Raw genomic sequence first — 22,379 nt, 5'->3', positions numbered from 1 at the left:
GAGGAGTTTCTGATTTTTGACTTCAATCAAAGCAGGGTTGTTGTTATGATGATGATGATGATGATGATGATGATGATGATGATGGGTTTGAATGTCTTGGAGCCAAAGAAAACGGATACCGAGGGTAGGCTCTGGCTTGGTCACGTCTGAAAGGGAAATCTCGGAGAGGAAGAGGAGGAGGAGGAAAAGGAAAACGCGTGGAGGAGAGGCGTTGCTTCCAAGGCAGAGGAAGGCGGGCTCTCCAACCCACGGGGAGGATGGAAAGAGGCTCCTCCAAGAGGGTCCAGGACTAAAAGGCCACCCGTGCCCATGGAAGCCCCTGTCCCGGGCAAGCAGGCAGCCATGGCTTCCCGTGAGCTTCGCCTCCCTCCGGTTCGCATCTCCGAAGCCGAGATGGAGCTCTATTACCGGCTTTTGCGCGCCGCAGCCCGAGCCGAATCCCTGGCCGCCGGTGAGTGCGTTTCGGGCATGGCAACTGCAATGCAGGAGGAGGAGGAGACCTTTGGGTTTCCCTGTTGCAACCCCCCCCCCCCCCCCCCGCTACTCCTTACTCTTCTCTGATGCTGAAGGTTTCTTGGGGTGGGTGGGGGGGGGTTCTCTTATTATTAGTAGTAGTAGTATCATCATTATCTTTGTTGACACCATCAACAAAGACATGAGTGGGGTTGTTGTATGTTTTCCGGGCTGTATGGCCATGTTCCAGAAGCATTCTCTCCTGACGTTTCGCCCACATCTATGGCAGGCATCCTCAGAGGTTGTGAGACATGGAGAAACTAAGCCAGGAAGGTTTATGTATATCTGTGGAAAGTCCAGGGTGAGAGAAGAACTCTTGTCAGTTGGAGGCCAGTGTGAATGTTGTAGTTAATCAGGGTTGTTGTATGTCTTTCAAGCTGTGTGGCCATGTTCCAGAAGCATTCTCTCCTGACGTTTCGCCCACATCTATGGCAGGCATCCTCAGAGGTTGTGAGACATGGAGAAACTAAGCCAGGAAGGTTTATGTATATCTGTGGAAAGTCCAGGGTGAGAGAAGAACTCTTGTCAGTTGGAGGCCAGTGTGAATGTTGTAGTTAATCAGGGTTGTTGTATGTCTTTCAAGCTGTGTGGCCATGTTCCAGAAGCATTCTCTCCTGACATTTCACCCACATCTATGGCAGGCATCCTCAGAGGTTGTGAGACATGGAGAAACTAAGCCAGGAAGGTTTATGTATATCTGTGGAAAGTCCAGGGTGTGAGAAGAACTCTTGTCAGTTGGAGGCCAGTGTGAATGTTGTAGTTAATCAGGGTTGTTGTATGTCTTTCAAGCTGTGTGGCCATGTTCCAGAAGCATTCTCTCCTGACGTTTCGCCCACATCTATGGCAGGCATCCTCAGAGGTTGTGAGGTATGGAGAAACTAAGCCAGGAAGGTTTATATATATCTGTGGAAAGTCCAGGGTGTGAGAAGAACTCTTGTCAGTTGGAGGCCAGTGTGAATGTTGTAGTTAATCAGGGTTGTTGTATGTCTTTCAAGCTGTGTGGCCATGTTCCAGAAGCATTCTCTCCTGACGTTTCACCCACATCTATGGCAGGCATCCTCAGAGGTTGTGAGGTATGGAGAAACTAAGCCAGGAAGGTTTATATATATCTGTGGAAAGTCCAGGGTGTGAGAAGAACTCTTGTCAGTTGGAGGCCAGTGTGAATGTTGTAGTTAATCAGGGTTGTTGTATGTCTTTCAAGCTGTGTGGCCATGTTCCAGAAGCATTCTCTCCTGACGTTTCACCCACATCTATGGCAGGCATCCTCAGAGGTTGTGAGGTATGGAGAAACTAAGCCAGGAAGGTTTATGTATATCTGTGGAAAGTCCAGGGTGTGAGAAGAACTCTTGTCAGTTGGAGGCCAGTGTGAATGTTGTAGTTAATCAGGGTTGTTGTATGTCTTTCAAGCTGTGTGGCCATGTTCCAGAAGCATTCTCTCCTGACGTTTCGCCCACATCTATGGCAGGCATCCTCAGAGGTTGTGAGGTATGGAGAAACTAAGCCAGGAAGGTTTATATATATCTGTGGAAAGTCCAGGGTGTGAGAAGAACTCTTGTCAGTTGGAGGCCAGTGTGAATGTTGTAGTTAATCAGGGTTGTTGTATGTCTTTCAAGCTGTGTGGCCATGTTCCAGAAGCATTCTCTCCTGACGTTTCGCCCACATCTATGGCAGGCATCCTCAGAGGTTGTGAGGTATGGAGAAACTAAGCCAGGAAGGTTTATGTATATCTGTGGAAAGTCCAGGGTGTGAGAAGAACTCTTGTCAGTTGGAGGCCAGTGTGAATGTTGTAGTTAATCAGGGTTGTTGTATGTCTTTCAAGCTGTGTGGCCATGTTCCAGAAGCATTCTCTCCTGACGTTTCGCCCACATCTATGGCAGGCATCCTCAGAGGTTGTGAGGTATGGAGAAACTAAGCCAGGAAGGTTTATATATATCTGTGGAAAGTCCAGGGTGTGAGAAGAACTCTTGTCAGTTGGAGGCCAGTGTGAATGTTGTAGTTAATCAGGGTTGTTGTATGTCTTTCAAGCTGTGTGGCCATGTTCCAGAAGCATTCTCTCCTGACGTTTCGCCCACATCTATGGCAGGCATCCTCAGAGGTTGTGAGGTATGGAGAAACTAAGCCAGGAAGGTTTATGTATATCTGTGGAAAGTCCAGGGTGTGAGAAGAACTCTTGTCAGTTGGAGGCCAGTGTGAATGTTGTAGTTAATCAGGGTTGTTGTATGTCTTTCAAGCTGTGTGGCCATGTTCCAGAAGCATTCTCTCCTGACGTTTCGCCCACATCTATGGCAGGCATCCTCAGAGGTTGTGAGGTATGGAGAAACTAAGCCAGGAAGGTTTATATATATCTGTGGAAAGTCCAGGGTGTGAGAAGAAATTCACAAGCATGTGGACAACTTCAACAGAAAGGAGGAAACCATGAAAATGAACAAAATCTGGCTACCAGTACTGTATTAAAAAAAACTCAAATCAGAACAGTAAATAAGAAGCAACACTCTGAAAACAGAAGAGTTCCAGGGGCAGCTAATGACTCTGAACAAAGGATGCCCCCTAGCCAAGAGACAAACCTTTCCAATGCGAATTAAGGTGATTAACTGCAACATTCACGCTGACTTCCGACTGACAAAGAACTCTTCTCACATCCTGGACTTTCCACAGATATATATTAACTTTCCTTGCTTAGTTTTCTCCATACCTCACAACCTCTGAGGATGCCTGCCATAGATGTGGGCAAAACTTCAGGAGAGAATACTTCTGGAACATGCCCATACATACATACAACAACCCTGTGATCCCAGCCATGAAAGCCTTCGACAACACAAAGACATGAGTACATGCTGCCAAGCTGAGACCTAAAGATGCCCAAAACAAAGCCCTGTGGAAAGAGTCACCATGCTGGGTTGCTGTGAGTTTTCACAGCTGCATGGCCATGTTCCAGAAGCATTCTCTCCTGATGTTTCACCCACATCTATGGCAGCTATCCTCGGAGGTTTTGAGGTGTGTTGGAAACTAGGCAAGTGGAGTTTATATATCTGTGGAAAGTCCAGGGTGGGAGAAAGAAATCTTGTCGGTTTGAGGCAGGTGTGAATAAAGTCTGGCTACTTCTTTCCTGAACCTTTGTTGGGAGGTGTTAGCTGGCCCTGATTGTTTCATCTCTGGAATTCCACTGTCTTCTGAGTGTTGTTCTTTATTTACTGTCCTGATTTCAGGGCTTTTTAATACTGGTAGCCAGTTTTTGTTCATGTTCATGGTTTCTTCCTTTCCATTGAAATTGTCCATCTGCTTGTGGATTTCAGTGACATCTCTGTGTAGTCCGACATGGTGGTTGTGAGAGTGGTCTAGCATTTCAGTGTTCTCAGATAATATGCTGTGTCCAGGTTGGTTCATCAGGTGCTCTTCTATTTATTTGGTGCTCATCTCCATTTCTAAGCCGAAGAGCCGGCGTTGTCCGTAGACACCTCCAAGTTCCTGCGGCAATAGGCATGACTGCATGGAGTGCCGTTACCTTCCTGCCACAGCGGTACCTATTGATCTACTCACATTGGCATGTTTTCGAACTGCTAGGTTGGCAGAAGCTGTGGCTAACGGTGGGTGCTCACTCCCTGAATTCGCTCCCCGAATTCGAATCTATAATAATCTGACTGGGCAGAATGTGATCCTGGATTGTTGATGATACTTTATTGTGTCTTTTCAACTTGTTCAGAGCAGGTTACAATCATAGAATCGTAGAGTTGAAAGAGACCACATGGGCCATTTAGTCCAACCCCCTGCCGTGCGGGACATTCACAATCAAATTATCCCTGACAGATGACTATCCAGTCATCATCATAATAATAATAATAATAATAATAATAATAATAATAATAATAATAATAATGGAGTTGGAAGAGACCACATGGGCAATCTAGTCCAATCCCCTGCCATGTGGGAAAATCACAAAGTATCCCTGACAGATGACTATCCAGTCATAATAATAATAATAATAATAATAATAATAATAAAGTTGGAAGATACCATATGGACCATCTAGTCCAACCCCCTGCCATGCGGGAAATTCACAATCAAAGTATCTCTGACAGATGACTATCCAGTCATAATAATAATAATAATAATGGAGTTAGAAGAGACCACATGGGCCATCTAGTCCACCCTCCTGCCATGCAGGAAATTCACACTCAAAGTATCCCTGACAGATGACTATCCAGTCATAATAATAATAATAATAATAATAATAATAATAATAATAATAACAATAATAGAGTTGGAAGAGACCACATGGGCCATCTAGTCCAATCCCCTGCTATGTGGGAAAATCACAAAGTATCCCTGACAGATGACTATCCAGTCATAATAATAATAGTAATAATAGTAATAATAATAATAATAATAATAATGGAGTTCAAAGAGACCATATGGACCATCTAGTCCAACCCCCTGCCATGCAGGAAATTCACAATCAAAGTATCCCTGACAGATGACTATCCAGTCATGATGATGATGATGATAATGATAATAATAATAACAATAATAATAATAATAATAGAGTTGGAAGAGACCACATGGGCCATCTAGTCCAACCCCCTGCCATGCGGGAAATTCACAAAGTATTCCTGACAGATGACTATCAATTAATAATAATAATAATAATAATAATAATAATGATGATAGAGTTGGAAGAGACCACATAGGCCATCTAGTCCAACCCCCTGCCATACAGGAAATTCACAATCAAAGTATCCCTGACAGATGACTATCCAGTCATAATAATAATGGAGTTGGAAGAGACCACATGGGCAATCTAGTCCAACCCCCTGCCATGCAGGAAATTCACAAAGTATTCCTGACAGATGACTATCCAGGCATAATAATAATAATAATAATCCAGGCATAATAATAATAATAATAATAATAATAATAATAATAATAATAATAATAATAATAATAAGAGTTGGAAGAGACCACATGGGCCATCTAGTCCACCCCCCTGCCATGTGGGAAATTCACAAAGTATCCCTGACAGATGACTATCCAGTCATGATGATGATGATGATAATAATAATAATAATAATAATAATAATAATAGAGTTGGAAGAGACATCCTTAGACACTTCAGCTACTGGTCGGAGATTCTGGGCACTGACCATTAGTCAAAGTGGTCAAGGATGCTGGGACTTGGAGTCCAAAACACCTGGATGACCAGATTTTGCGGAATCATTGATTTCATTATTCTAATTCTTTGCTGGGTTCCCAAGAACTTTTATAGCCATTACTTTGCGATAACACAGGTCTTGTAAACTGCTGTTCTTTGAAAGTTTGAATTTTTCTGTTTTAATCGCAGAAAAAGGAGCCAGGAGGCCTTTTTGCTGAACTAAAAATTCCCAGTGCACTGGCTTCAGAATTCTGCAGTGTGTCATTCAAAAAAGCCTCCCTTTGCAAACCCATCCTGCCAACCTGAGTGCCGTAAATCCAAAATTGGATGGCCTCCTATAGAAATGCAACCCCTTGTAAACTGCTGCCGTACCATCCCTTCTGTTCCCACCTCTCGGATCCTCCTCCCACGGAGCAGATTGTGAATTTACGCTCTGTTTTGTCTCCTTGGCTCTCCCTTCTTTGCAAATACTCTTACGCCAAACTCTCACACACACGGGCATCCCATTAAATATAGATGCCTCGGATGTTGTTTCAAAGCATTCGGAATATAGGACAAGTATCTCCCAAAAGGGTTGGGATGCTTTTAAGACAGAGCAAAGCAGGTCAAATGAAGTCCCAACAAAGTGTCACGTCACGTCAGCAACAACCAGCATCCTCCTTGTCTGAAATGCTTAGAGTGATCGTGTTTAATAGGGACAATATGGATAGAATATAATAATTTGAAGTGTAATTGGAAGGTCAAGAGAGGGAGTGTGCATTTTTCCTATGAAAAACAGCAGAGCAATATATATACTGTATATACTTGAGTATAAGCCTAGTTTTTCAGCAATTTTTTTTAAAGACTGAAAAAGCCCCACTCGGCTTATACTTGGGTGAGGCTCCTGGTTGGCTTATATTTGGGTCAGCTTATACTCGAGAATATATGGGACATTTATTATTTTTCTCTATTATTATTGGTATTTTTACATTTATTACTTTTTTCTATTATTTATTTATTTATTTATTTATTTATTTATTCACAGCATTTATATCCCGCCCTTCTCACCCCGAAGGGGACTTAAGGTGGTTTACAAGTCATATGTACATACAATATATTATATTATTCGTATAGCACAATATTAGCATTACATATTGCTGTATTGTACTATAACACTATATGGTAATACTAGCTGTGCCCGGCCACGCGTTGCTGTGGCAAAGTGGTGGTGGTATTGGTTAAAAATTGTTGTGTAATTTTTATTTGACGTTATTTGTAATTTTTTTAATTAATTTTATTGTAAGTTATCTTTTTATTTTTTATATTTTATTATTTTCTTGTATTATTTTTAGTTATTTTCTGTTATTATAGTATTTTATTGTATTAATTTTTTAGTGTTTTAAATTATTTTTTTGTATTTTTTATTATTTTTTATTGGGTTTCTAGGAAACCAAGTTGGAGGAGCTTAGCCTTCTAACTGGCAGCAATTGGATAAAAGCAATTATTCCTCTCTCTCTAATTAGGACTTTATTTTTCTTTTCTTTTTGTTGTATCAACCTAGAGGCGTGGATGATGGGTTGTGTTGTCAAATTTCGAGGTTGGGGGGCCTGTAGTTTTGTTGTTTAGTGGGTCGCCGTGATGCCATCACTCTTTTATATATATAGATTATTAGTAATATTACATGTAATATAAATATACCATTATAATAGTGTATTATTATTATTGTTGTTGCTACTATTACATTTATTTTACTCTATTATTATTAATAATAATAATAATAATAAATTTATTATTTCACTCTGATATTATTATTATTGCATTTATTATTTTACTCTATTTATTATTACAGTAGAGTCTCACTTATCCATCGTTCTGGATTATCCAATGCATTTTTGTAGTAAATACATCGTTTTCATATATTTATTTTTTCAATATATCGTGATATTTTGGTCCTTCTTCTGTCAATTTTCTTATATAACATGATGTTTTGGTGCGTAATTTGTAAAATCATAACTGAATTTGATGTTTAATAGGCTTTTCCTTAATCCCTTATCATTTTTCTCTATTATTATTGGTATTATTACATTTATTATTTTTCTCTATTATTGTTGCTACTATTACATTTATTTTACTCTATTCTTCTTCTTATTATTAATACATTTATTATTCACGCTGATCTTATTATTATTATTATTGCATTTATTATTTTACTCTATTTATTATTACAGTAGAGTCTCACTTATCCAAGCTAAATGGGCCGGCAGAAGTTTGGATAAGCGAATATGTTGGATAATAAGGAGGCATTAAGGAAAAGCCTATTAAACATCAAATTAGGTTATGATTTTACAAATTAAGCACCAAAACAAATTTGACAGAAAAAGCAGTTCAATACGTAGTAATGTTGTAATTACTGTATTACTGGGCCGGGCTGTGGCGCAGCTGGCTAGTAACCAGCTGCAATAAATCACTACTGACCGAGAGGTCATGAGTTCGAAGCCCGGGTCAGGTTAAGCCCCGACCATTAAATAGCCTGGCTTGCTGTTGACCTATGCAGCCCCAAAAGACAGTTGCATCTGTCAAGTAGGGAAATTTAGGTACGTTTTATAAGGGAGGCTAATTTAAGTAATTTACAACACCGTAAAACTGCCAGCAAAACACGAGGAAAGGAATGAGGAAGTACAGCCACTAGTGGACGGTGAAGCAACAGCTCTCCCTGTGGCCGGAATCGTGAAGCTGGAAAAATGTTAAATGCCTCTGTGTCTGTCTATACTATACTGTATGTTGTTTGTCTGTTGGCATTGAATGTTTGCCATATATGTGTTCATTGTAATCCGCCCTGAGTTCCCTTCGGGGTGAGAAAGAAGGGCGGAATATAAATACTGTAAATAAATAAATGAATAAATATTTACGAATTTAGCATCAAAATATCACGATATATTGAAAACATTGACTACAAAAATGGCTTTGATAATCCATAAACTTGGATAAGCGAATCTTGGATAAGTGAGACTCTACTGTATCTGCTTTTATATGAATTGCTGTTTTGTACACTGTTTTTAGGCATTGAATTTTTGCCTATTTATTGTAAGCCGCCTTGAGTCCTCGCGGGGAGAAAGGCGGGGTAAAAATGATATAAATAAATAAATACTATGGAACCATGGAAGTTAAAATGGTCTCAAATTGCATTAATTTTACAGTGTAGATGCGATATTTTTCTCCCTCTCCATAGTTATGGCCAGTACAGTCTCTCATTCCTTGTAGCCTGTTTTTGCCCACGCTAAATGCCTTTTAAACCAGAAGTCTCAGCTCATCGTTGCCACTAATGGAAATCCAGTTTGACTCACTGTAATTAAGAATTGACTCCTTCAGGCGAAGGGAAGAAAGCCGTGAGAGAATTAGTGGAATTGGGGAGATATAATTACAGATCATGGTTTGCAGCCCAAAGCTACAAATGTAATAAAGCTTTAATAGCAGATAACTCTTTGCTGTTTGGGGACCAGACTCCAATTTTGGAACTGAGGATGCTTTAAGGACAATGACTGATCATCCTAATCGCTTTTGAATCTTTTTGCAGAGTAATATTACACACTTTTTTCTAATGGAAAACATTGTTTATTTACTACATTTATATCCCGCTCTTCTCACCCCGAAAGGGGACTCAGAGCGGCTTACAAATCAAATGTACATACAATATATCATTAGCACAGAACAATATAAGCATTAAATTCCTATATTGTACTATATCATATGGTAATATTATTAGTAATACTACGTTTAATATATAATATATAATTAATATTATTATATTGTGTTATTAGTATAATATTGTATTACATTATAATATTATTATCAATATTATATGTATATACAATATATTATATATTTTACGTTAGGCTTGTGCATTCTGGGTAAAGCCCAATCCGTTTTGGTGTCCTGATCCATTTTTCAGGATCTCTCTCGAATTTGGGAGGGCAGATAAATGTTTTTGCTCTCGGGTGCCGAAATATTTGTTTTCTATCCGGCTCATTATGGCGGCCAAATAGAAAATGCCTATCTTTTTAGGCATTTAAGCTGTTTCTACTCTAGAGGAGAGGTGTTGGAGGCAAGTGGGCATGCTCTAAAGAGGCTTCTTACCTATTTCTACTCTAGAGGAGAGGCATCGAGGCAGGTGTGCATGATTTAAGGAGGCTTCTTACCCATTTCTACTCTAGAGGAGAGGTGTTGGAGGCAAGTGGGCATGCTCTAAGGAGGCTTCTTACCTATTTCTACTGTAGAGGAGAGGTGTTGGAGGCAAGTGGGCATGCTCTAAGGAGGCTTCTTACCTATTTCTACTCTAGAGGAGAGGTGTTGGAGGCAAGTGGGCATGCTCTAAAGAGGCTTCTTACCTATTTCTACTCTAGAGGAGAGGCGTCGAGGCAGGTGTGCATGATTTAAGGAGGCTTCTTACCTATTTCTACTCTAGAGGAGAGGTGTTGGAAGCAAGTGGGCATGCTCTAAGGAGGCTTCTTACCTATTTCTACTCTAGAGGAGAGGTGTTGGAGGCAAGTGGGCATGCTCTAAAGAGGCTTCTTACCTATTTCTACTCTAGAGGAGAGGTGTTGGAGGCAAGTGGGCATGCTCTAAAGAGGCTTCTTACCTATTTCTACTCTAGAGGAGAGGCATCGAGGCAGGTGTGCATGATTTAAGGAGGCTTCTTACCCATTTCTACTCTAGAGGAGAGGTGTTGGAGGCAAGTGGGCATGCTCTAAGGAGGCTTCTTACCTATTTCTACTGTAGAGGAGAGGTGTTGGAGGCAAGTGGGCATGCTCTAAGGAGGCTTCTTACCTATTTCTACTCTAGAGGAGAGGTGTTGGAGGCAAGTGGGCATGCTCTAAAGAGGCTTCTTACCTATTTCTACTCTAGAGGAGAGGCGTCGAGGCAGGTGTGCATGATTTAAGGAGGCTTCTTACCTATTTCTACTCTAGAGGAGAGGTGTTGGAAGCAAGTGGGCATGCTCTAAGGAGGCTTCTTACCTATTTCTACTCTAGAGGAGAGGTGTTGGAGGCAAGTGGGCATGCTCTAAAGAGGCTTCTTACCTATTTCTACTCTAGAGGAGAGGTGTTGGAGGCAAGTGGGCATGCTCTAAAGAGGCTTCTTACCTATTTCTACTCTAGAGGAGAGGCGTCGAGGCAGGTGTGCATGATTTAAGGAGGCTTCTTACCTATTTCTACTCTAGAGGAGAGGTGTTGGAGGCAAGTGGGCATGCTCTAAGGAGGCTTCTTACCTATTTCTACTCTAGAGGAGAGGTGTTGGAGGCAAGTGGGCATGCTCTAAGGAGGCTTCTTACCTATTTCTACTCTAGAGGAGAGGCGTCGAGGCAGGTGTGCATGATTTAAGGAGGCTTCTTACCTATTTCTACTCTAGAGGAGAGGTGTTGGAGGCAAGTGGGCATGCTCTAAGGAGGCTTCTTACCTATTTCTACTCTAGAGGAGAGGTGTTGGAGGCAAGTGGGCATGCTCTAAAGAGGCTTCTTACCTATTTCTACTCTAGAGGAGAGGCGTCGAGGCAGGTGTGCATGATTTAAGGAGGCTTCTTACCTATTTCTACTCTAGAGGAGAGGTGTTGGAGGCAAGTGGGCATGCTCTAAAGAGGCTTCTTACCTATTTCTACTCTAGAGGAGAGGTGTTGGAGGCAAGTGGGCATGCTCTAAGGAGGCTTCTTACCTATTTCTACTCTAGAGGAGAGGTGTTGGAGGCAAGTGGGCATGCTCTAAGGAGGCTTCTTACCTATTTCTACTCTAGAGGAGAGGTGTTGGAGGCAAGTGGGCATGCTCTAAAGAGGCTTCTTACCTATTTCTACTCTAGAGGAGAGGTGTTGGAGGCAAGACTAAAGCGCAAAATGAGCTCAGGCTTGCCAGGGACATAAAAAACAACAAAAAGGCTTTTTTGCTTACGTTGGTAGAAAAAGGAAGAAAAAGGAGGCGATAGGGCCTCTGCAAGGAGAAGATGGGGCGATGGCGACAGGGGACAGGGAAAAGGCAGAACTAATAATAATAATAATAAAACTTTATTTATACCCCGCCACCATCTCCCCAATGGGGACTCGGGGCGGCTAACATGGGGCCATGCCCAGAGCAATACAACATAATAAAATATAGAAACAACATATCATAACACCATTTAAAATACAATAAATAATAATAAACATAACATCAAGAAATCAAAAAAACAATAAAGCAAGGGCAGGCCGCGTGAACACAGAGATAAAACCCGGAGTGAGAGGGACAGAGGAGTACTCCACTATGGGCAGGGACATTTGGAAGGGGTAATCTAGAGGATAGATGTTCGGAGGGGAGTAATACGGAGATATATGACAGAAATTACTCACCGTAAGCACAGCGGAAGAGCCATGTTAAGAACTACTTAATGCCTTCTTTGCCTCGGTCTTCTCAGAAAAAGAAAGCCATCTTCAACCTCAGCAACACGGAATGGACGAAGGATTGGGGGAAATCCAACCCCAAATAGGGAAACAAGTTGTCCAGGAACACTTGGCCTCTCTAAACGAATTCAAGTCCCCAGGGCCAGATCAGCTACACCCAAGAGTACTGAAGGAACTAGCGGAAGTTATTTCAGAACCACTGGCAATTATCTTCGAGAGTTCTTGGAGAACGGGAGAAGTCCCAGCAGATTGGAGGAGGGCGAATGTGGTCCCTATCTTCAAGAAGGGAAAAAAGAACGACCCAAACAATTACCGTCCGGTCAGCCTCACATCAATACCAGGCAAAATTCTGGAAAAGATCATTAAGGAAGTGGTCTGCGAACACTTAGAAACAAATGCGGTCATTGCTAATAGTCAACACGGATTTACCAAAAACAAGTCATGCCAGACTCATCTGATCTCTTTTTTCGATAGAGTTACGAGTTGGGTCGATACAGGGAATGCTGTGGATGTAGCGTACCTGGATTTCAGTAAGGCCTTCGACAAAGTCCCCCACGACCTTCTGGCAAACAAACTAGTCAAATGTGGGCTAGACAAAACTACGGTGAGGTGGATCTGTAATTGGCTAAGCGAACGAACCCAAAGGGTGATTCTCACCAATGCGCCGTCTTCATCTTGGAAAGAAGCCACGAGTGGAGTGCCATATGCAGGGCTCCGTCCTGGGCCCGGTTCTGTTCAACATCTTTATTAACGACTTAGACGAAGGGTCAGAAGGCACGATCATCAAGTTTGCAGACGACACCAAACTGGGAGGGATAGCTAACACTCCAGAAGACAGGAGCAGAATTCAAAACGATCTTGACAGACTAGAGAGATAATTGGCCGAAACTAACAAAGTGAAGTTCAACAGGGACAAATGCAAGATACTTCACTTCGGCAGAAAAAATGGAAATCAAAGATACAGAATGGGGGACGATGCCTGGCTTGACAGCAGTGTGTGCGAAAAAGACCTTGGAGTCCTCGTGGACAACAAGTTAAACATGAGCCAACAATGTGATGCGGCAGCAAAAAAAGCCAATGGGATTCTGTCCTGCATCAATAGGGGAAGAGCGTCTAGATCCAGGGAAGTCCTGCTCCCCCTTATTCTATTCTGCCTTGGTCAGACCACACCTGGAATCACACTGGGTCCAATTTTCGGCACCACAGTTGAAGGGAGATGTTGACAAGCTGGAAAGCGTCCAGAGGAGGGCGACTAAAATGATTAAGGATCTGGAGAACAAGCCCCATGAGGAGCGGCTTAAAGAACTGGGCATGTTTAGCCTGCAGAAAACAAGGCTAAGAGGAGACATGAGAGCCATGTATAAATACGTGAAGGGAAGTCATAGGGAGGAGGGAGGGAGCTTGTTTTCTGCTGCCCTGCAGACTAGGACACAATGGAACAATGGCTTCAAACTACAGGAAAGAAAGGAAATTCCACCTGAACATCAGGAAGAACTTCCTCACTGTGAGGGCTGTTCGACAGTGGAACTCTCTCCCCCGGGCCGTGGTGGAGGCTCCTTCTTTGGAGGCTTTTAAGCAGAGGCTGGATGGCCATCTGTCGGGGGTGCTTTGAATGCGATTTCCTGCTTCTTAGCAGGGGGTTGGACTGGATGGCCCATGAGGTCTCTTCCAACTCTACTATTCTATGATTCTAGGTGCGCATGCTTTAAGGAGGCTTCTTACCTATTTCTACTCTAGAGGAGAGGTGTTGCAGGCAGGCAGGCGTACATGCGTTAAGGAGGCATGCAAGGAAGAAATAGTCCAAGATTTGGACCCTTGTTATGGTAGACATCATTCTCTGGCGATATGCAAGTAGGTTGTAAGTAAAATGCTGGCATCTCCTTGAATCTTTGGCTATTTTGGGTTTCAGCATTACAACCCTCTGACTAAGCTTTCAACTGTTCTTTTTATAAACCGAACAGAATTGGCATTGTGTTCTGCAAAGAGCAATTGATTCCTATCAAGGAGAGTAATGAGTTTTTGAGTCAGCCGGACAGGTGTGTGTTGTGAGCCTGCTGTTTGCAGATGGCGTGCACCTTCTGAAAGGAAACGGGGAAAGAGAGAGCCAGCGGGCAGCGCGGAAAACATCCCTCCCTTATTAAAACACCATTAATTAACTAACGCATGCACTGTATCTCTGATTCGAGCATGTGGCCAACCCTAAAATCATGTGCTTTCAAGTCACCTGTTGACTTAGGGTGATCTCATGAACTTCATCAGATTTTCCTAGGCAAGAAATACTCAGAAGGGATATTGACAATTACATTCTCTGAAATGTAATCTGGGATGCATTGGTGGTCTCCCATCCAAATACTAGCCAGGGTTGACCCTGCTTAGTATGCTACTTTTAGATATTCTTGGCATTTATTTTTTTTATTGCTTTTCTGATTTTGTGCTGTAATATGTATATTATTATTTATTGTATTGTTTAATTGTGTTATGATGTGTTGTTTTATATTTTGTTATATTGTATTGTTCTGGGCATGGCCCCATGTAAGCCGCCCCGAGTCCCCGTTGGGGAGATGGTGGTGGGGTATAAATAAAGCTTTATTATTATTATTTATTTATTTATTTATTTATTTATTTATTTATTTAGGCATTAGCTAGCCTGGAAAAAGGTTCTTGACTGTTAATGAAAATAATAATAATAATAATAATAATAATAATAATAATAATAATAATAATAAAATTATTTATTTTCTGCTCTATCTCCCCGAGGGAATTCAGAGCAAATTATAGGTACATGTCAGGGCGTGGAGGGCAGGATCAGGAGCCATGTGGAGAAATGAGATACTACCGTCGCCCTGACTTGTTGATGACCTTCTCTCATCAATCATACTTAAGTAGCTGGCAAAAGTAGCACTGACAAACGAAACCTCAGTCGTAGATTTACTGCTGATCCCAGCGGTACTAGGCTTTATTTACAAGACTATATACAACTCCAAACACTATCACTCTCCAGACACATGTTGCCCAGCAAGGGAAAAGCATGGCACGTTTGTTTATTATTTACAGTATTTATATACAGTATTTATATTCCGCCCTTCTCACCCGAAGGGGACTCAGGGCGGATTACAATGAACACATATATGGCAAACATTCAATGCCAACAGACAAACAGCATACATTAGACAGACTCAGAGGCATTTTTAACATTTTTCCAGCTTCACGATTCCAGCCACAGGGGGAGCTGTTGCTTCACCGTCCAGTAGTGGCTGTACTTCCTCATTCCTTTCCTCGTGTTTTGCTGGCAGTTTTATGGTGTTGTAAATTAGCCTCCAGCATAAAGCGTCCCTAAATTTCCCTAATTGACAAGTGCAACTGTCTTTCGGGGCTGCATAGGTCAACAGCAAGCCGGGGCTATTAATGGTCGGAGGCTTAACCCGACCCGGGCTTCGAACTCATGACCTCTCGGTCAGTAGTGATTTATTGCAGCTGGTTACTAGCCAGCTGCACCACAGCCCAGCCCCATCACACTTTAAAATTAACTTCTATAAGGGATGCATGCAATAATAATAAATAAAAAGGTCCCCACTTGTCGCTAATCCTGCTACAAAGGCAAAACTCACTGGAATTATATTGAAAAAGTATTCAGCCCATTCCTTTCATTGTTCACCAAGCCAAGTCTCTAATCAGTGCTCACAGGCACATCCCACATTCCACAGTTCATGACGAATGTTCCGTCCAGCAGTTGAAAACGGAAGTCTTGACCCATTGGCCCTGCAAGCTATCAATCAGGGCTGGCATGTAATTAACTGTTGTGCTGCCGGAAAGCTTGCTTGTACAATCTTGGATGTACAAGCTTGGATGTACAATCCAACAGCATACAATTGATGTAACATTTCACTCTATAACAATAAAACACACTAACAGTACATATATGGCAAACATTCAATGCCGTTATACAATTGACAAAAACAGATAGTACATTAAACAGAGGCAAGGTTTCCTTCTTTTCCTCTCCAGTTTCTGGCTGTGCTCAACTTGACCATGGGGAGGTGCTGTTGTTTCATTTTCCACACTGAGGAGTCTGTCGTCCATGGACACCTTCCTGGCTGGATTTTACCGGCAAGTTTTTCAGGGTGCTTTTTACCTCCCCACCAAAACAATACCTATTTATCTACTTACATGGTTGTTTTCGAACTGCTAGGTGAGCAGAAGCTGGGCTGATGGCAAGAGTTCACTCCAACCTGGGTTTGAACTGCCAATCTTCCAGTCGGCAGGATTTTCTATAGCTAGTGGTTTAACCCACTGTGCTAGCCCTAGTTTCTGTATATAGAAGAAATAGAAAGTCTTTGCATTTGTATTTAATGACAGTGCAAAAAGGTACCTTTTTCTATAATCTAGAACACACGTTTAAATGCAAGACCCGCGAGCCGAATACAGCCCACTACATCATTTTATGTGGCTTGCAAGGATTTCAATGCCTGGGCAACACTGTTACATTTATACAGTCTTATAATTACAACTATACGATTGATGTGGCCTTTTTTGTAAATGAGTTTGACATTCCTGCGCTAGATGTTCCATCCTATAGGTAGGATCTTGTATGTGTATGTTGAGTTATGGTGACCCAGTTACTTTTTTGTAGAGTTTTGTTAGGCAAGGAGTTCTCAGACCAAAAAAACACGTGGCTCACTTATGCCATTTTATGTTGCTTTCTTTCCCAGCATCGGCACTTCCAACCCGGGCAAGAGACATTGTTGATGACTTGATGAAACAGTTTGCTTTCCTCTCTGGTGAGTACCGTCATGTGTGTTTGTTCTCTTTGTCTCATAGTATATTTATTTTAAAGAAAGAAAATTGGAGTTTGGAAGTGGAAAGAATTTATTTATTTATTTACAGTATTTATATTCCGCCCTTCTTTCTCACCCCGATATATGGCAAACATTCAATGCCATCAGACAAACAACATACAGTATAGACAGACACAGAGGCATTTAACATTCTGGCTTCATGATTCCGGCCACAGGGGGAGCTGTTGCTTCACCGTCCACTAGTGGCTGTACTTCCTCATTCCTTTTCCGGCATGTTGCTATCAGTTTTATGGTGTTGTAAATTAGTTAAATTAGCCTCCCGCATAAAGCGTACCTAAATTTCCTACTTGACAGATGCAACTGTCTTTCGGGCTGCGTAGGTAACACAGCAAGCTGGGCTATTTAATGGTCAGGGGCTTAACCCGACCCGGGCTTCGAACTCATGACCTCTCGGTCAGTAGTGATTTATTGCAGCTGGTTACTAGCCAGCTGCGCCACAGCCCAGCCCTGTTACATTCCTTCCTACTCACCAAAAATGAAAAGCAGTGAGAGATGTGCCTGATCTTTGTATGTGCTATTAAATTACATATGAGCCCATCCAGCATAGTATAGACTTGTGCTGAAGGACCTAGAGATTCCTAGGACCTAGATATCACCTTCTTAAGATAATAATAATAATAATAATAATAATAATAATAATAATAATAATAAAATAATTTGGATCATTGATGTTGCCATCCCAGGTGACAGTCGCATTGAAGAAAAACAACAGGAAAAACTCAGCCGCTATCAGGACCTCAAGATTGAACTTCAAAGACTCTGGCAGAAACCAGTGCAGGTGGTCCCAGTGGTGATGGGCACACTGGGTGCCGTGCCAAAAGATCTCAGCCGGCATTTGGAAACAATAGACATTGACAAAATTACGATCTGCCAACTGCAAAAGGCCACCTTACTGGGATCTGCGTGCATCATCCGAAAATACATCACACAGTCCTAGACGCTTGGGAAGTGTTCGACTTGTGATTTTGTGAAACGAAATCCAGCATATCTATCTTGTTTGTTGTGTCATACAATAAAATAATAATAATAATAATAATAATAATAATAATTTTATTCTTATACCCCGCCCCATCTCCCCGAAGGGACTCGGAGCGGATTACATGGGGCCAAGCCCGAATAGAACAATAAAAACAAGACAAGAAACCAATAAAACCAATAATCAAACCATAAAAACAAGTCATAAAAACCACATACAAGATAAAATGTTAAAAGCATGAATAAGGTTCAAAGAATCTAGGCCAAAGTGCTAAGAGTGCAAATAAATCATATCATCAAGGAAGTGGTCGGCAAACACTTAGAAATGAATGCCTGTCATCACTAATAGTCAACATGGATCGATCAAAAACAAGTCATGCCAGACTAATCTACTCTCTTTTTTTCGATAGAGTTACAAGCTGGATAGATGCAGGGAACACCATGGATTTTATAGTTCTAATGTAATAATTTGATGAAATTGGAATGTATTTTATATTGTTGTATTTTATAGTATATCGCTGGGCTTGGCCCCCATGTAAGCCCCCATAGTGTTCATGAAGGAAGAGTGAATTATTGCTTACAAGTCAAACTTGTAATTACTACTTAGCATTGTTGCTCTGTTACTATTTTCCTCTGTTTCTCCTCCATTTTTCCACTTAGGGGGGCGAGGAAAGGACAATGGCTGGATCATAACGTTTCCTGAAAACTCAACTTTCAACCAGATGCCCGAGGAAGCTGTGACTAAAGTGTTGACGTACTTAACTCGGATCCCTAGGTACAGTTCTTGCCTTAGGTTTTAGGCTGAGTGGGCATTGAGATGTTAGATAACTATAGTGCTCTGCCAAATGGGTCATGAAAATAAGTAACTTTGTGTAGAAAGCTGGTGATATGGCTCCATTCAATGAATAGTTACAAGGCATGGCTTGTATCAACTTTCCTAGGCTCTTATCCAGGGGTCCCCAAACTAAGGCCCTCCTAGGTCATTCACCTGGCCCCCGCCCTCAGTTTTATAATATAATATTTTTATATCAGTTTTAATAATATAATATATTGTGTATACATATAATATTGATAAAAATATTATAATGTTATACAATATAATATTAATAATAATACCATATAATAATATTAATTATATGTTATATATTACATATAATATTACAGTATAGTGGTATCGTTCAATATCTATATATATAAAAGGGTAATGGAATCACGGCACTGGACAAAACAACTAAACGAAATGCCCCACAACCTTGAAAATTGACAGCACAACCTCTCATCCATGCCTCTATGTTCATACAACAAAAAGAAAAGAAAAATTAAGTCCTAGCCACAGCAACGCGTGGCCGGGCACAGCTAGTAGTAATATATAATGCTAATATTGTGCTATGATAATAATATATTGTTTGTACATACAGCTGCTCTGAGTCCCCTTTGGGGTGAGAAGAGTGGGATATAAATGTAGTAAATAAAGGTAGTAAATAAATAAATAAATAATTTTAGACTTAGGCTCGGCCAAAGTCTGAAATGACTTGAAGGCACACAACAACAACAACAATCCTAATTCACTTGACTATCTCATTGGCCAGAAGCAGGCCCACACTTTCCATTGAAATCCTGATAGGTTTATGTTGGTTAAAATTGTTTTCATTTTTAAATATTGTATTGTTCTTTCATTGTTATTGTTGCATTGCACTACAAATAAGGCATATGCAGTGTGCATAGGAATTTGTTTGTATTTTTTTTTCAAATGATAATTTGGCCCGTCAACAGTCTGAAGGATTGTGGACCGGCCCTCTGCTTTAAAAGTTTGAGGACCCCTGCTCTTATCCATAGTTAGAACTTATGGCAAGGAGAGCGTTTCAGTCTAGCTTGCCTTGCATTATAATTTGATGGACACATTGCCATTACTGTATATACTCGAGTATAAGCCTAGTTTTTCAGCCCTTTTTTAGGACTGAAAAAAACCCTCCTTGGCTTATACTTGGATGAGGGTACTGGTGGGCTTATATTCAGGTCGGCTTATACTCAAGTATATATGGTATATTTATTATTTTTCTCTATTATTATTGGCATTGTTACATTTATTATTTTATTCTATTAATTATTATTATTACATTTATTATTTTACTCTATTATTGTTGTTACTTTTGCATTTATTTTACTCTATTTTTATTATTAATAATACATTTATTATTTTACTCTATTTATTATCACATTTATTATTTTACTGAATTTATTATTATTATTATGATTACATTTATTATTTCACTCTATTATTATTAAAAGGATACATAAGCACATTTACATTGAAGAAGATACAAATAATGATTTAATCAGAGTTGAACAGTCATATCTTAAATTACAGTTTGATGCAAAGATTCAAAAACATTCAAACTACTGATGCCTCAATTAATGTAATTTTATTGGTATCTCGACTTATACCGGAGGCAATGTTTTCCCAGTTTTTTTGTGATAAAATTAGGTGCCTTGGCTTATATTCGGGCCGACTTATACTCAAGTATATATGGTAGTTTGAATTTCTGTGGAGAATGTAATAGTATTTTAATATATTTGTTCTGCATTTTTGTTTTTGAATTTGCCAGTGCTTTCACTCTGGATGCATCTACACTGTAATAATAATAATAATAATAATCATCATCATCATCATCATCATCATCATCATCATCATCATCATCATCATCATCTATTTATAACCCACCCTATCTCCCCAAAGGAGATATGAATGCAGTTTGACATCTCTTGAACTGCCATGGCTTAATGCTATGGAGTCTTGGACATTATAGTTTGACAAGGTCATTGGTCTTCTCGGCAAAGAGTGCTGGCACCTCACTAAACTACAACTCCCATGGTAGTGAAAGTGATGCACTCTTTGAGTTTTGTATGCTGTGCTGAGTTTTAATATTGGAGAAAAGGGGTTATTATTGTTATTATTGGTTTGTAGTAGTAATAGTAGTATGGAAACCCCTATTGATTCTTTAGTAGTACAGTAGTAGTACAAAAACCCCTATTGTTTCTTTATTAGTAGAGTAGTAGTAGCAGCAACAGTGGTAGTACAGAAACCCCAATAGATACTTTAGTAGTACAGTACTATTACTACTAGCAATAGCACCAAAATCCCTATTGATTCTGTATTACTACAGTGATACTACTAGTAGCAGCAGTAGTACAGAAATCCCTATTGATTTTTAGCAATGCAGTAGTACTAGTACTAATAGTAGCAGTAGTAAAGAAACCCCTATTGATTCTTTAGTAGTACATTACTACTACTACTAGTAGCAGCAGTACAGAAATCCCGATTGATTCTTTAATAGTACAGTACTAGTAGTAGTAGTAGTAGCAGCAGAAGTAGTAGTACAGATACCCCTATTGATTCCTTAGTAGTGCAGTAGTAGTAGTACAGAAACCCTTATTGATTTTGTAGTGGTACAGTAGTAGTAGTATTAGCAGAGGTACAGAAACCCATCTTGATTCTGTTCTTGGAGTTTCTATGGACAAAGGATTACAAAACAGCAGAGCTTGGAAAAGTTACTTTTTGGTGCTTACAACAACAACGACGATGATGATGATGATAATTTTATTTTATTTTATTTTATTATTTATTTTATTATTATTTATTATTTTATTATTTTATTTTTTACTTGCCTCTTCTCATGGTTCGAGGCAGGTTACAGAATAATTAAAACACATAAACATTAAAAAAAAATACCACAAACCAATTTCTATAAAATACGTATTAAAATACACAAAACAGAGATTAAACAAAGGACACACATTTGAAATTCATGCTTTTGGGTTGCATAACTAGTTAGGTTGCATACAAGCCAGCATCCTGTGCCTATAACTGGAGCAAATGTGGAGGACTGACTGTAGTCATTTGTAGTTGTAGTTTTTTAAGGCAGTATGTGTCTATGTAATATTGTTTACACAGCAACGTATTCCCATCAAATGCCCTTCCCTTCACTACAATGGTATCTATCGCTTTATATATTTGAAATTCCCTTGCCTGAGAGAAACACCCTTGCTATATTCTCCGAAAACTCAATAAAGGGCGTGAGGGACTTTGGATGGTGGAAGCTGAGATTTTTTGTTTGCTTATTCAATGATTCACAAGTTTGTTTGTTTTGAAAGTTCACGCTGTACAAACGAGAAGTGTACATTTTGCTTCTTAATTTCATTTGCAAATGTGTTTGCTCTCTGGGCTAATCATTGAAAGGAAACAGTGCCTTGTTTAAACCCACCTGTGTTTACAGCGGAAACACGATGCTTGCCGGGAAGTTGAGCGAGCCCAAGTTACTTGGAGGAAAAAGGGAAAGCGAATGAACGGGCAAAATAATTGTGATTTAATTACTGACTCAACTGTATCAAAGACAAAAATATATAGCTTAGAACTGTATTCCATAGTCGAGTTTAACTGGATCTTGGGGAAATTATTCCTGTGTCGAGGCAAATATTGACAAAAATAGCTGTGA

At 40.3% G+C, this 22,379-nt stretch overlaps 1 protein-coding gene across 3 annotated transcripts in view; it reads left to right on the top strand.

The window, feature by feature from the left end:
* The first annotated feature begins 244 nt into the window (after positions 1-244).
* The window catches only part of mcf2 (MCF.2 cell line derived transforming sequence), an 86,956-nt gene continuing 64,821 nt past the window's right edge, over positions 245-22,379 (top strand). For 2 of the 3 annotated variants that reach the window (XM_062963666.1, XM_062963668.1), the window contains exons 1-3: positions 245-451; positions 16,765-16,833; positions 18,547-18,661. In XM_062963666.1, coding sequence (XP_062819736.1) covers positions 310-451; positions 16,765-16,833; positions 18,547-18,661 — 326 coding nt within the window. In that variant the 5' untranslated portion in view covers positions 245-309. Of the gene's footprint in view, positions 452-16,764; positions 16,834-18,546; positions 18,662-22,379 lie in introns of those variants that run through there. The other variant, XM_062963670.1, reaches the window with a different exon arrangement.

Source organism: Anolis carolinensis, unplaced genomic scaffold (genome assembly GCF_035594765.1).
Source record: "Anolis carolinensis isolate JA03-04 unplaced genomic scaffold, rAnoCar3.1.pri scaffold_12, whole genome shotgun sequence".
Lineage (NCBI taxonomy): Eukaryota > Metazoa > Chordata > Lepidosauria > Squamata > Dactyloidae > Anolis > Anolis carolinensis.
Note: the sequence above shows the minus strand (reverse complement) of the source record. Positions and strands in the feature narration are given on the sequence as shown.